This window comes from Hyperoodon ampullatus (assembly GCF_949752795.1).
Source record: "Hyperoodon ampullatus genome assembly, chromosome: 1".
NCBI lineage: Eukaryota > Metazoa > Chordata > Mammalia > Artiodactyla > Ziphiidae > Hyperoodon > Hyperoodon ampullatus.
In genome coordinates, this window is record NC_136914.1 from 123,247,372 (window position 1) to 123,262,644 (window position 15,273).

The 15,273-nt window shown below is 43.3% G+C and overlaps 1 protein-coding gene across 1 annotated transcript in view; it reads left to right on the top strand.

Moving 5' to 3' along the window:
* The window catches only part of NUP133 (nucleoporin 133), a gene marked incomplete at its 5' end in the record, with an annotated part of 58,395 nt that extends 50,970 nt beyond the window's left edge, over nucleotides 1-7,425 (top strand). The window contains 4 exons of the mRNA XM_079696657.1: nucleotides 639-719; nucleotides 1,467-1,531; nucleotides 2,826-2,914; nucleotides 6,768-7,425. Coding sequence (XP_079552783.1) covers nucleotides 639-719; nucleotides 1,467-1,531; nucleotides 2,826-2,914; nucleotides 6,768-6,904 — 372 coding nt within the window. The 3' untranslated portion in view covers nucleotides 6,905-7,425. The remainder of the gene's footprint in view (nucleotides 1-638; nucleotides 720-1,466; nucleotides 1,532-2,825; nucleotides 2,915-6,767) is intronic.
* Between the last annotated feature and the right edge of the window lie 7,848 nt (nucleotides 7,426-15,273).

Consider the following 15,273-nt stretch of genomic DNA (forward strand, 5'->3'; position numbering starts at 1 on the left):
ATTGTCTTTGCTGTTAAAGGATTATGTGCAGTATTTTTAAATGAAATTTATGTTATAAGTAGTTTTTGGAAAAAGAAGATAGGAAAAATTCAAATTGATACTGTTAATAAGGCAAGCATTTTTCTGACTATAAAATTATGGGACATTTATGATCATATAGTCAGCTGTGATCTAACCAACCAGGGATAACCATTGGTAACATATTGGTGTGTTTTGTTATCTCTTAAGTAAACTGTAGACCAACTGCATGCTTTCTCATAGGTCTCAATTTTTAAAACTGTTAAAAGGGCAACATTTCAAAAGCATTATAGCCAGCTTTAAAAATGCAAGGGCAGCTGTTTATTACAGAGTATGCTCGAAAGAGTACTGAAATGTATACTATCTTGAACTTATGAATATAAATTTACTGGCATTTTAAAAGTATATATACCAAGTTATACAAGTTAGTTACTGTGAATGAACATAGGTGTGTTTTAAAAGACAGTTTGCTGTGAGGTAGATGGAGTATAATTTCCAAACGTTTTGCTGTTCTTTGCTATAAAGATACCTATAGACGTGATGACTTCTCTGTAAATCTCTCCAGTCTTGGTTATATGAAGAGTTAAAATAATTCTCTACCTTATTTTAACTTGCCATAGCTATATATCTGTGAAGAAAACAGAAGAGCTAACGAGTATGATTTCAAGAAAGCTTTGGACTTGCTTGAATATATTGATGAGGTGAGTAAAATCACTTGATGATCTCAGGCAAGGATCACAATTTGTGTATGGTTTTCTGTAGAATTGAGTACATCTTGAAAATGTCTTAATTTTAAAAGACTCTCAAAAAAATAAAATAAAAGACTCTGGTTCAGCTACCCGTAACTGTTGGAATACATACAGCTCTTTAGAAAAGCGGCCAAGAGGTCTCACCTCTTGATAATTCTCACACATTTCCAGGTGTCTTTTTCCCTGCACAAATAAAAAATGTTGCTTTTCAAGGTCCTGACGTATTTTTTCTCTTTCATTTATTGAGTCGTTGTTAGTTTCTCAAACTGATATGCTGCTTGTCAATTTATTCTTCATAGTATTCACCCTAAGAGAAGCTGTTTCTCAGCCTTCTTAGAAAAAAAAGATTATAATGATAATTCTATAGGGTGAGTAGTCGGCCCTGCAATTGAAAGTAATTTGGTAGATTATAAAGACAATAATATGTTGGCTTTTATGGTACTCTGTTTAAAATCTTGACTCTCTCAAGCTTCTTGATAAAATCAGATTGTCTCAGAATAATCGGAAACAAATTCACACAAAGTTCTTAAGAGTTTTACTCTTCTGAGTAGTATTAACGTCTCAAAGAAAGGGAAATTTTTTTAAATTATAAATTAAAGCATAATATTTACGCAGAATTAGGAGTTGACATAACTCAAATTTAAGCATGTATTTTTTTAAATCAGGACTTAATGAGGATTTTTTTGTTTTGCTGTGAAGGAGGAAGATGTAAATATAAATGATCTAAAACTGGAAATCCTTTGCAAAGCTCTTCAGAGAGATAAGTAAGTTCCCATAGTGTGAATATAAGACATGGTTTTGGAAAAGGACTCTTTAGGAAGATTATGATACCATACACATCAAATCGTTTTGTAACCTAATTGTATTGTAACGTACATTATAAAAATGTTAATGGTTTCATTAGCAATCCTAATTTTTTAAATTCAATAATTAAGGAATAGCTTAAGGACTTGGGACCACTGGTATAATAATTCTCTACTTTTGATTTTAAATTTTACACTGTCAGTTTGCACAGAATTGTGTATGTTCCTTATTTTCACAGAAGTTGGGCCAGTTCTGCCAAGAAAGACTTGAGGCTACAAATTTTTTTTTTTTTAAATAAGAAGTTAGTACAGTTTGAGAATCAGTACCCTCTTCTAAGTTATTGCGACGTCTTTTTCACTGTAATCTCCCTGCACAGGAGGATTTCTGTCCACTGGAACTGTGGTATTAAGATTCAGTGGCAAAGAGAGACAGAATGATCAGCTGTAGAGATGGATTTTTCCCAGGGAAAGAATTTTAAAGAGAGCATGACTTGAGTACTAAAAGCCTTCTCTACTCAGTTTTCCTTTTTCCTGTGGCTTTGAGAAATTGCAGTGGAACTATTTTTACTAAAGCATTTCTTCCTCTAATCACTCCCAGATAGTTAAAATTGTTGTCAAATTTGGTCTTGGAGGTCATCCTCCGAAGCATCTAGCTCTACCTGTTGGATTCTCCTTCCCAGTGATAAAAAATGTATTGTGTCATTTGACTGCAATACCTTGTCTTGGCTTCCTGATTAAACACTTCAAGGTATCATGAGGGGTATAGCCATTGATTACTACAAAGCAGTGGTTCTGTGGATTTGTATTTCAGTAGTAGATAATCTCAACTAGATAAAGAAAACTTTTTAGGTTACACCAGACACTGGTTGCCATTTTACTTTTATGAGAAACAGAATACAACATTTTTAAACTATCGCCTGTGCTCTGAAGGGTCATACTTTAGGGTTGTTACTAGGTTGTTACATACAGAATTTTCTTGGGAAAGATACCTCACTACTTGGTTTTGACATCAAATACATGCTGGTTATATTGGGTGAATAGCTACCTGAGTATAGCATCTCATATCTAATAGAGAGACTCTGGGTATATCCAACATTTAAAGCTCCTTTATTTAAATAGTTTTCAACAGTATCACAAAACTCAAGATTCTTCACCCCCTACAAACATCAAAACAAATCCACCATAGCAAACAAGTCATTTGTTTCAGATTATGGCCACAGTTTCATTTTCTCCTCACAGTGATTTTGTTTTCTAGCTGGTCCAGTTCAGATGGTAAAGATGATCCAATTGAAGTATCTAAAGACAGTATATTTGTGAAAATCTTACAGAAACTTTTAAAAGATGGTAAGTGGTTTGTTCATGTTGGAAATTAGTGTCACTCGTCAGGTTTAGAATCTTATAATAATGGGAATTTGCCTAGGTGTCAAATGCCAGGGGGTTAAAATTAAACGGTATCATACTTAGAATTAGAGAAATTTGTTTAAAATAAAGGGAGGGCTCTTTCCTCCCCTGCACATTGGGGAGCTGTGTCATGGTGGAGTTGCCGTCTGCTTGGCCACTTAACTCTTGTGAAGATTGAAAACCTAAAATATGACTTTTTTTGGTATATCCCGTACTGAACTGGCCATACCACGCCTGAGAGCAAACTACAAAATGTTTTATCAATCCATTTTGGACATTAATACTATAAAATTAGTTTTAAGAATAAAATGAGGGGCTTCCCTGGCGGTCCAGTGATTAAGACTTCGTCTTCCAATGCAGGGGGTGCGGGTTCGACCCCTGGTTGGGGAGCTAATATCCCACATGCTTCAGGGCCAAGAAACCAAAACATAAAACAGAAGCAATATTGTTACAAATTCAATAAAGACTTTAAGAATGGTCCACGTCAAAAAAAGAACAAAATAAAAGGAGACAGGAAGGGAGTATGTTTTGTATATGTTTTGTACCTAAGACAAGTGAGCAAAATTCCATTTGCTGATCGAGGTGCAAGTAAGTAAAGAAGCGTTTATGGTTAAATGTTTATTATGAAGGGAGAAGATGAATTAGAGGGTACTTAACTTTTACTTTCATATAACTGGAGCTTAATACATGGAGAAAGACTAGAGGTGAGAAATTTTCCACATTTTATACATAAAGACAAGTGTGGCTCTTTTGTTGTAGAATTATTAAATCAAAATATATGATGATAATCCAGGCAGTGTGCAAAATAGGCTAACCTAGTGTTTACCAATCTTTTCAGATTTAAAGACACTGTCTTTAATACCAGCTGGAAAAAAGTACACAATGACAAAAAAACACAGTAAATTCAGCAGCCCTTCTAAATGGATGTGGATTTTATTCATGATGCTGACATTTACACACATACGGAAATTTCTGTACATATATCTGCAAGACACATTATTTAATCTACATAAGACATGCCCGGCGTGCCTTGTACATAGTAGTCACCCAACAAACATTTGTTCTTTGAATGCCTGGAATTATTTTACAGATTCATAGCCCCAGTTCTTCTGTAATAGATTCCACTCTGCAGTCCTCTGCTTGAGAATCACTGGTTTAACCGAAATGACAGGGGCCTCAGAAGCACTGTGGAGCTCACCATACCAACCAATATGCTGAGGTGAAAAGAGCAGTGAACTCTCGGTGTTTACATGCCAGAAGTTCACTCTGGATAGAGCTGTCGACCTCAGCATTGACCTGGATGTTTACTTATGAAAAATGAATACTTGACTACCCCACATTGACAGTAGATTTACTGAATGCTTTTATTTTCAAAGATGAATAAATAACACAAAGGCAATTAAGCCTTTTCATTGTCAAAAAAATAAAAATTAAAAAATAATGAAGGGGTATAGCAAAAGAAAATATCTTTTGCTTAAAAATACTTGAAATTCTGACAGAGTTAAAATATATCTACTAGGCTTTCTCTTTTGTAGATTTGGAATTGAAGAAATAACTGGATATGGTTGATTTCTCTGTGCTGTTGAAGAGATTCATTCGGACCCAAATCTGATGCTTTCCATGAAGTTAGCTCTTGTAAAGGTGCCACTGAACCGAACTGTGGCTAATTAAGTATTTGGTGCTATTTAAAGTTCACTTTTCAGTTTTTGCTATTTTTAGATTATAAATCATAGATGGAAAACAGAAATAGAAACCTATAATTTTACAAAAAGAATTATTAAATTTTGACCAAAGGACAAAAACAAGTGGAAACTATTATATATAAATTATAATATGTAATGATATAATATATAATACATATATAATAACATACATTTATAATATTATATATATATTATAAAACCAAGCCAAAGACATTTATTTTTGGAAGCTTTTTAATAATATGGCTTCCATGTACAAGAGTAAATGTTTTTAAAGGGCAGATTCTGAAGGTAGATATAGATAGCTTCACATTGTATTTCATAGACTTGGGCAGCCCAACAATTACTTCAGCCTGTGGAATGAATTCAGCCTGCAGATATATTTAAATTACCCACCTGGAGCTTTTCAGTTTTTACATGTTATTAAAGTACATTATACATACAGAAAAGAATGCATGTCATTGCATGGAGTATAACATTTTTCCTAATTAGTCGCTGGCATTTAATAGTTGAGAAGAGTTCTTACAAAAGTCTTGTTTTCTGACTTGTCTTAAAAATCAAAAGATTTGCCTACACCAGACTGAAATATTTACCTGGCAGCTGTCAGCTGGAGCTGATGTGCACTGCCCACTTTGAATGAGACGCTGGTCCTAAGTTTACCAAAACCCCTAGGCCATCTTCCTCATGGTACCTGCCAGGGCTTTGCAGGCATTTGAGTTTTTTTGACTCCTGCTCTAAAGAAAAATAAACCATCAAATATTATGTCTAACAGAAGGCATGTATTATAAAAATAGAAGTTAAATAAGATGGGTTTTTTTAAGAAGTAATCTTTAGGAAATTAATGTGATATTTTCACAAGTGTAATGCTGTTTTACAGAGAAAAAGTCTCTATTGAAAGTGTGTTACTTGTAATAACTGATATATAAATATTGCAGATTTAGTCTCATAACACTTATTATGAGATTTTTTATTATATAATAATTAAGTATCAAAAATGGTGCTAGGCACTTAGATGGTATTAAAAATAAACAGTATCTGATTTTGAGAACCTTACGATAATGTAACAAACTATAAAATATTGCCTTATTAATTTAAAATGTTTGCTCCAGTTCTCTTTATTTGTCAAATGAGAAAAATCGTACATACTGTTTTGTGACTACACAGATGCTCATTGGCTTTCCAGCTCAATAGAGGACTGACGAAGACATGGTTCTTCCCCCTCTCCAGTCATAGAGAGAAACTGTAATACGTTTGGCGACACTGTAGATAGCTTTCACGGCAGTGTTTCTACTAAAGTATTTTCCTGAATAGGAGAATATTGTTTGAAATACTTTTCTTCTCTTTTTTAAAAAATTTTTAAACAAATAAACTTGAAATACAAAATAAAGTTGATAAACTTCAAGGAAAATACATATTACCAAAGTTGACTCTAGAAAATAATTTTTAAAAAATTAAGCAGACCAATCACCCCAGGAAAAAAACATTAAAAAACGGTTCTCAAATAAGCACCTCTGCAGTGAAGAATTTCTAGAGTGTGGGAATACCACTCATCCAAGCAAAACAGTGGATCTCTGATCTGGGGGACAGATAAATGTCTGAAAGTCTTTTAAGAAGATATGGTATAACTTGTCTTCCTTGATAATTCAGATTCCTGTCTTTCAAAATTTACAGCTGGATTATAAGCAATCTTTCACTGATACCTTCTACCTCTCACTATATAGCTGCTTAGAAAGCTGTTTCCTTGGGCTTGAAATACTTATTTTCAAGTGATAATTAGTTTAAAACTTCCACACTGAAGGAATGGCTTAAGCTGTGGAGAAAATGAAAGTATTTCAGATTGTATTAAAGACTAAATAGAGTGGCTGTTTTGACCACTAGGGTGAAGAACAGTCACGCAGCCCCTGCTAAGTAAGGAATGTCATATTCTCAGGCCTGCGAGTATGCTTGGCAGATGGGAAGGAATTTAGAACAGAGTATTTCCCAATAGCAGAGTGACGTTATATTTTAAATAGAAGCACAGGTGTTTTTATCATCAGTCATCTCAATTCGTTTGAGAGTTATGTAAAAAAAAAAACGTTCTGTGTTTGTGTTTATAGGCATTCAGCTCAGTGAGTACCTGCCAGAGGTGAAGGACCTGCTGCAATCAGACCAGTTGGGAAGTTTGAAGTCCAATCCTTACTTTGAGTTTGTTTTGAAAGCTAATTATGAATACTATGTCCAGGGACAAATGTGATTTTGCTAAAAATGGTCATTGTTCCTGAAAATTTGTATGAGTGTGTCCTTATAAAAATTTTAGACCTTAAACATCTAGAAGTTTGTACAGTTTTATAACATGTATTTCTGAATTTTTTATACTTTATTTGGAAGCTACTACAAAATAGTTGTATGACTGTGGTTTTAGTTTTTGGTTACATGATCATTTTTTCTTCCTCTTTTCCATCTGAAGTTTGTGGTTTTCATACTTGCTACCCTTCCTTTTTATCTCACTCCATCCAGGGTCCTGGTTCTGGCTACATGTATGCATGGATCACTTCTAGGCTTCAGCTTCTATAACTCTAAAAATGGCAAGATTGCACTAAGTTGTCTCTGAAATTTCTGTGACTCTGGATGTTATGTACTGGACAGTGTCTGGAATATTTGGTATCTATTTTGGTTAGGTCTGGGGGAAAATATCTAGTGGGATAAATGTCAAAACTTGCTAACTTATTATGAAACTAAAAGACAAAGTGGGCCTAATTCATGAAAAATGTCAGACTTTTCTACATAAATAAGAGTATTAATAAAAGTATTTTGGTGAATAAAACATATTTATGTGGCTTTCTAATCTATAGGTTACCATATAATAGGTTATAACCTGTCAGTATGGGGATTCAGTCAGGTTTATGCATTTTCAGGATGATTTACACTGAATTCCATCTTTACCACAGTCTGTCTAGCTAATCTAAGGTGTGTGTAATGCTAGAAACCTTTATAGGTTTTCTTAATGTGGCAACTGATTTAACTGAAAAGTAGTTGTTCTCAAAGGTTTGTCCTGACCAGTGTTGTCACTGAGTTTTTATCGGGCTTTAAATAAAGACGGAGTTGCTGGCATATTCAGGCTTTGGTCCAGTTGAATCCTCACTAAACAACTTGCTCCAACAGCTGAAAAGGTCAGGAGTTAAATATGGTGAAGAGAGTCCGGTTCCCGGCTTCACAAAGTGCAGCTCTCGCGCGCTCTCCCCTGCAGGCTCCAGACCCTGCCTCTGAGCATGTGTGGATGGATGGGTTCACGGAGGAGCTGCTCTCAGCAGCCACTAAAGCAAGGAAATGGGCAGCCCCACCTCTGTCTGCAGCACGAGTGTTGGGACAGCGTGTGTCGCAGTTAGGGATATCCTGAAGGGCACTAGGGGAAGTTAGGTAGAGGAACTTGTCAGACGGCATAAGAAGTGGTTGAATTCTTGTGTTAGAAGACTTTGGTTTTACAGGGCCCTACGGTTCTCACCTGTGGGATCCTGTCAGGTGATACTGTGACAGGGACACAGGACCCTGCCACCTTCGTGTGCTGCCACAAAGCCAGTTATCCCCGTGTGGCGAAAGCCAGTCTGACGATGACCCCGGCCCGTGGACCACGAGGATGTGAAGCTGCCGCTCTCACAGCAGGATGGATAGTTGTCTCATTTTGAGGGAGAAAAAGGCGCTCTCTTCTATCCCTGTTAGAGATGGTAGCCGTAGCTCCAAAATGGTTGGGTTTCTTAAATATTATTTTAACAGTAATAGTGAAATTAAGGCCTAAGATATTGAGTAATTTTTTCTTCTAAATTTAAAAAATTTACTGCACAACGAGGTCTTCTTCATTAAAGAATGACTGATTTTTATATAAACTGAGTAGTTGACGATGACAAAGTGTAAAGGTGCTGTAAAGGTGAGCATGTTTACTAGGAAAGAGAAGGTGTACTGACTTGGAAAAGGTTTTCTTCACTCCTGTCTTTGAACGCTGCTTGAAAAGTCACAGCTTGTGGCCCCAATTAAATCAAACAGGAAGGTTGGGGGTTTGATCGTGAGCAACAGGCTTTGTGTGTGGCTGTGTCTTAGGAACTTGTGGATGTGTTGAGGATTAAGACAGAATTTGAGAATCACAGCAAGAGACAGTGCTGGAATTCTTGGTGAGGTGGAAGGCGACTGATGCCCTCTGTTTTAGGGATTTCATTTCTGAAGAAAACTTTTTAGAAATCGGGTTGTGCTGCTTTTTTTACTTTGAGGTCTGAATCGTGTTTTTCTCACAGCTTCACCCTCCAGGTGTAGGGGGCTGTTGGGAATCGGTGTGAAGCACACTCCTCGAGGTGACTGGGCCTGAAGGAGAGCCACGCCAAAGTGACCACAGCCTCGCTCCCCACGCACGTGTGCATTTTGAGGCTAATAACTACGGAAGTATTAGTGTAGCCCACCTACCTGTTTCTGTAGACTTTATTCAAGGAACGCTTCTAAAGAAAACAGCTTTCTATATTCCTACATAAAATTCACTCATTAAATACCAAGTATATGTTTTAGATATAATCTTGTATAATTCTAAAATTTTAAAAGTACTGTAGAAAATGTGAAACCTATTAAGAAAAAAGAAGTGCGTGGAGGAAAATAAGCCCCTGCAATCCCAACAGCCAGAAATAACTTCAGTTACCATTTTGAAATATATCCTAGATTGTGCATGCATCAGTATTTGGACTGTGCATGTGTTACATTTTGTAACCTGCTTATTTTGATGTGAGGTATTTTGAGCATTTCTCTGTATCTTTAATCTGGTATTTCTCAACCTTTTTTTTTAACATCTTTATTGGAGTATAATTGCTTTACAACGGTGTGTTAGTTTCTGCTGTATAACAAAGTGAATCAGCTATACATATACATATGTCCCCATATCTCTTCCCTCTTGCATCTGCCTCCCACCCTCCCTATCCCACCCCTCTAGGTGGTCACAAAGCGCCGAGCTGATCTCCCTGTGCTATGCAGCTGCTTCCCACTAGCTATCTATTTTACGTTTGATAGCGTATATATATGTCCACGCCACTCTCTCACTTCGTCCCAGCTTACCCTTCCCCCTCCCTGTGTCCTCAAGTCCATTCTCTAGTAGGTCTGCATCTTTATTCCCGTCCTGTCCCTAGGTTCTTTATAACCTTTTTTTTTTCTTAGATTCCATATGTATGTGTTAGCATACGGTATTTGTTTTTCTCTTTGACTTAACCTCACTCTGTATGACAGACTCTAGGTCCATCCACCTCACTACAAATAACTCAATTTTGTTTCTTTTTATGGCTGAGTAATATTCCATTGTATATATGTGCCACATCTTCTTTATCCATTCATCTGTCAACCTTCCTTTTCATTATCACTCCTCCTAAGGAGACTTCTTTTTTTTTTTTTTTTTTTTTTTTTTGGCGGTACGTGCACCTCTTACTGCTGTAGCCTCTCCCATTGCGGAGCACAGGCTCCGGATGCGCAGGCTCAGCGCCCATGGCTCACGGGCCCAGCCGCTCTGCGGCATGTGGGATCCTCCCGGACCGGGGCACGAACCCGTGTCCCCTGCATCGGCAGGCGGACTCTCAACCACTGTGCCACCAGTGAAGCCCTAAGGAGACTTCTTAAGACAATTTTCTTTAATCACTCTGCTCCCTTCACCCCCTCTGAAAGTTTAATACCACAAATATATTGTATATCTTTTTATGTACCACAGCCTTTAGAGCCACGCATCATTGTAATATCTAAGATTTTTTTTAACCCCCTAAGAACCAACTTTTCCCCCTTCAAGAATGCATGTCGGGCTTCCCTGGTGGCACAGTGGTTGAGAGTCCGCCTGCCGATGCAGGGAACACGGGTTCGTGCCCCGGTCCGGGAGGATCCCACATGCCGCGGAGCGGCTGGGCCCGTGAGCCATGGCTGCTGAGCCTGCGCGTCCCGAGCCTGTGCTCCGCAACGGGAGAGGCCACAGCAGTGAGAGGCCCGCATACCGCAAAAAAAAAAAAAAAAAAAAAAAAAAAAAGAATGCATGTCTTCAGTATTCTTCAAGGTACAATTTTTTTCAATGACTCCCTGACACTTTACCATATGGCTGGATCATAATTTAACAGGTCTCTCTCTCTTCTTAACAGTCTTAAAAACAGTTGGGTTAATGGTTTGGGGTTGGGTTGGGTTGGGGTTTTGTCTTTGTTTTTTTTTCTTACCGTAATACTGGAATAAATCTTTGTACAAAAATCTTTGTTCATTCCAGATACATTTCAAATGACACCGACTCTTCCTGTTCAGTTAGTGATGACGTTGATAAGCGGTCAGTGAACCGTTCTAATGATTTTTAGTGTCCTTTGCTCACCTCCCTCCTCTGACCTCCTCCAAACACTTAGAAGAAAGGTACTGTACCATTTATTGTTTCTTGTGTTCCAGGCACTTACCTAGTTTCAAACTTCAAATCAGTCTTAAGGAGTAGGTGGTATCCTCAGCTGAGTGTCTCTGGAAGCCACCGGCCCCAGGCCACATAGCCCATCAGAGGGGCGGGTACACCCAGATGTGCTTTACCGAAGTGCAGGCGTTTTTAACTAGTTCATTATGGCTGGCCTGGTGGGCTGGGGTGGGGACGAGGGGAGCGGAGGGGGAGGAGAGGGGGAGGAGGCCAAAGGCAGCCTGGGATGGAATCATTAGTCCCTTAGAGATGCCAAAGCAGAGTGAGTCCCAGTCTGAGAAAACCAGTAGAAGATCGAAGTCCTCTCTTCCTGCCTGCCACGGTCAGCTGGACATTTTTGGATGTGTGGCTTGGGAGGGCAGTGAGTTGGTTTTTTCCTTTACCTTCCTGCTCACTGGAACACTTCTGACTGTGCCTTGCCAGGCAGCCCCCCTCCCTGTTCTTTTTGAGATGACAGAGGATGGCTGCACATGGAGCCATGGCTTCATTTAAGATGTCTTTGGCCCTTCACTGGAAGAGATCCCTCGAGGATCTGTTATGTTCCAGAACATACCAAGTGTTGGAGGAGGTTAAAGGGACATAGAAAGCAGCCCCAAGCACTCCTAGGGAAGGGTGGGTCTCTCAAGCCCCTGTGTTTCCCAGGACGTGCTGTCTGGCTCATGGAGCCTTGGTTTGCTTCTTTTTCAAGCTAGTGCAAATAGTACCTGCCTCATGTACCTCCAGGCAGTTACAGGATTAATGGAACAACACAAAAACATGTGAAGCACTTTACAGATTCGTGTCTAAATAGGTAGGAAACACAGTAGAAGGCTTAGACTGCTTGAGATTGGGGACCACAGATATGTGAGGAGCTGAGGGGATGCGGCTGGATTGGGTGTGAGCACAGTGGCTGGGCCCTAGCAGAAGGGCCTGTCAGAGGATTGAGCTAAGGCTGCCCCCGAAAACTTAGAAGCAGGAGCTCTATGTCGAGCATACCCTGCATGGCTGACCTTTCCTCAGGGTGTCTCTCAAAAGGCTGTGTAGGCAGTGACCCACTTACTCAGGCGTGGGGTGCTGGGGTGATCCCCAGAGTGTACATGTATGGAGACGGCCTTCCACCTGCTCCTCAAGGCCATTTATGAACCAATGAGAGCTCAGCAGGACCAGGATGGGCCTGCGGCCGCCCTGTGGTAGCCCTCGGGTACTATTTCAACCCGCGCAGGCGTCCCAGCTGGCGTTCCCAAGCCCACCTCCCCAAGGTTTGCTGTACCAGCAGATTTCCTCTAGCTTGTGAGTGCTTGATTCATAGCTTTTCATGTGTGTCTGAATCTAATAGACCCTGAGCTTAGAAAAGCTCGCTATAGGAGAGGAGTTGCACTGAGCAACAGTTCTGGCAAATACAACCTCCTTCCCCTTTAGGATGTCAACCAAATTCTTAGGTATTCAGTAAATGACAGCATACTTCTTCCTACCTTCAAGACCAAAATTTAAGCTATTCCCCTTACACTGTACATAGAGTGCATTTGCCAGTTTTGTTGTCTTTTTTTTTTTTCTAGTGTCGCCACTTCACACTGCCACAGCAGGACACACGGTATCTAAAATGAAATGTAGCTCTGTCCATTATTCATTCATTCTGTAATTTCAGAAACAATATGAAGCCACAGTGGCATTATACTCACTACCGAGGCCCCATACCAACCAAACTCCTTATTTTGTCATTGACTTTGGCCATTTTGGGGAAGGGCTGCCATGATGTGGGCTGCGGAGCAGGGTTTCATACACTTCTATATCCCTCCTCAAGAGGACCCACACCTGTCCCGGCTGCTGAGTGCCACCACCAAATGTGAATGGTGGCTATTTTGGGAACACTTCAACGCATCAGAAAAATGAGTGGTTCCATCCTGGCTCACACCGCATCCCTGATGCACCCCTTAAAGCATGTCACTGAGTTCATCACAGAAAATTGTTTCTCCCTGTGCCCTCCACAGCAAGGTTAGAACTGTTCTCATCCGGGAGCGGGGGGTGGGGGGGTGGGGGGGTGGGGGTGAGAAGCGCCAACTGGGTAACCTCCTCTGACCCCCACTCCACCTTACCATAAGTAGATAGGTCCAAATCCTTCTAGAAAATTAGGCATATCCCCATATATCAGCGGTATAAATAGAACCGCTTCAGCAGGCTCTGTTGGACCGGTGACTCTACAAGGTGGATTGGGAAGCGGCCGGCCTTGGCTGGGCATCACCCTCTAAATATAACGATGAGTTTGTTGAGCCTTTGCAGAAGGAAAACGTTTTGCCCATCCTAGAGCGCGACGTCCTTGTCCTCTTTACCGGGAGGAGAGACGGGCGCGGCTTCATCCAGTAAGAACACCGCACCGTTCCCACCTCCAGGTCGTGGGCTGTGGCCTTTGCCTTTGGGCCCCAGGAGCGGGGCCCTCAGTGAGCTCCGCCAAGGATGCGGGGGGTAGGGCGCTCCGCGCGGCCCGCCGCACCCCGGAGCGCGCCAGTCACGCCCTGAAATTCACTGCCTTCACAAGCCCCCGAGCGCGCCGCGCGTCCCCGAGGCGGGCAGGTCCAGGGGCCCTGGCTTTGCGCCCGGCGCTGCCACAGCCGCCGGAGCCCCGCGCCTCCTCCCCGGCGCTCCGCCCTTGCCTCCCGCCGCTAGCTGTCTGCGCCACGACAGCTGCGCGCCCGCCCGCCGCTGGTGACCCTCTCCGGTGGGGGTGGGGGCCGACGGGTCAGCCCTCTGGATTCGGGGAGCTCGGGGTGGGGGGAGAGACCAGGTTCGCTGGGGAGCCGGCAGGAGGGGTCCCCTGCCTCCCCTGCCCGGGACACGGGTGTGACTGCTCCCCCGGTCCTCTCGGGCCCACCACTTGAACACGGCTCCCTCCTCCCTGGAGCCGCACTTGAGGTTCGGGGGTCTGAACAAAGAACCCGAAGAAGGGGTGAAAGGCGGGGCGCACCTCCCCGAGGCCCAGTGCGCGCCCAGCGGCCGGGGGGCGGGGCAGGGCGGCGGCGGCGGCGGACAGGTGCAGCCCGGGGCGCAGGCGCGCTGGCGCACGCCGCGCACTAAGTGACCCTCGCCGCACCCCAGGCCCCCCGCTGGGCAGCTGGGCGGGGTCGGGAGGGACCGACCAGAGGGGAGACGCTCCATATACGGCCCGGCCCGCGTTACCTGGGCTTGGGCCAGGCCGCTCCTTCTTTGGTCAGCGCGGGGGACCCGGGCGGGGACCCAGGCCGCGAACCGGCTGGGGGAGGGGGCTCTAATGCCCGACACCCAAATATGGCTCGAGAAGGGAAGCGACATTCCTGCGGGGCGGCGCGGGGGGAGCGCCCGAGGGCTATATAAAACCTGAGCTGGGAGATGAGCGGCCACCGCAGCGCCCGAGCCGGAGAGCAGCAGGTGTAGCCACCCGCCGAGGTAGGCGGGGTCGGGGTGGGGACAGGGGGACGGGGCACCACCGAAAGGAGTCCGGAGAACTCCGGGTAGGGCCCGGCCGACTCACTATATCAGTCCCAGCCGTGCGTCCTCAGTGCGGCGCCTCCGACCCCAGAGCCACGTGCGCTTTAAAGAAGAGACAGGAAACCTTCGTCCTTTGGAAACTTCTCCAAATTTATGCCCAGCCCCGCGGGCTGCTCTCCCTGACACTTAGTTTGTGCCCAAGTAGATGAAAGGTTTTGCTCTAGTCGTCCCCAGGGCAGTTCCGTCCCAACCGAGCCAAAGGACAGCAAGGGCCACTACTCCCCGGCCCGAGGCCCGAGGGCGCCTCGGTTGTGAGTCTGGTGTGTCGTGGGGGTCCGGAATAGGCCATTCGTCCCCGGGTGGAGCGCCCAAGCCCTTCCCACGGCGTCTCCTTTCACCCTCACAGTCGCCCAACGGGCAGGGTTCGCGGACCTTGACCCCCTAGGTGAGACCCCGGAGGTGTAGAGAGGGCGGCGCCTGCAGCCAAGGAAGAGAACCCTCGGGGACAGTGTGCCCTGGGTTCCCGGATGGAGAAACGCTCGGTGTGGTCTCCCCCCAGCGCAGGGCCCGGCAGCGAAGTTCGGGCCCGGGTGATTGCTTCCCCTTCGGGACGGCGCCGGGCTGGGGGCTGAGTGTGTCCATAGGCCCCGGGGGAGGGAGGGCGCTCAGGATGGCGGGGCCTTCCGCCTGACACGCCGAGCGTCTCCACGGCCTTCCCGACCTTGCAGAAACCAGACACC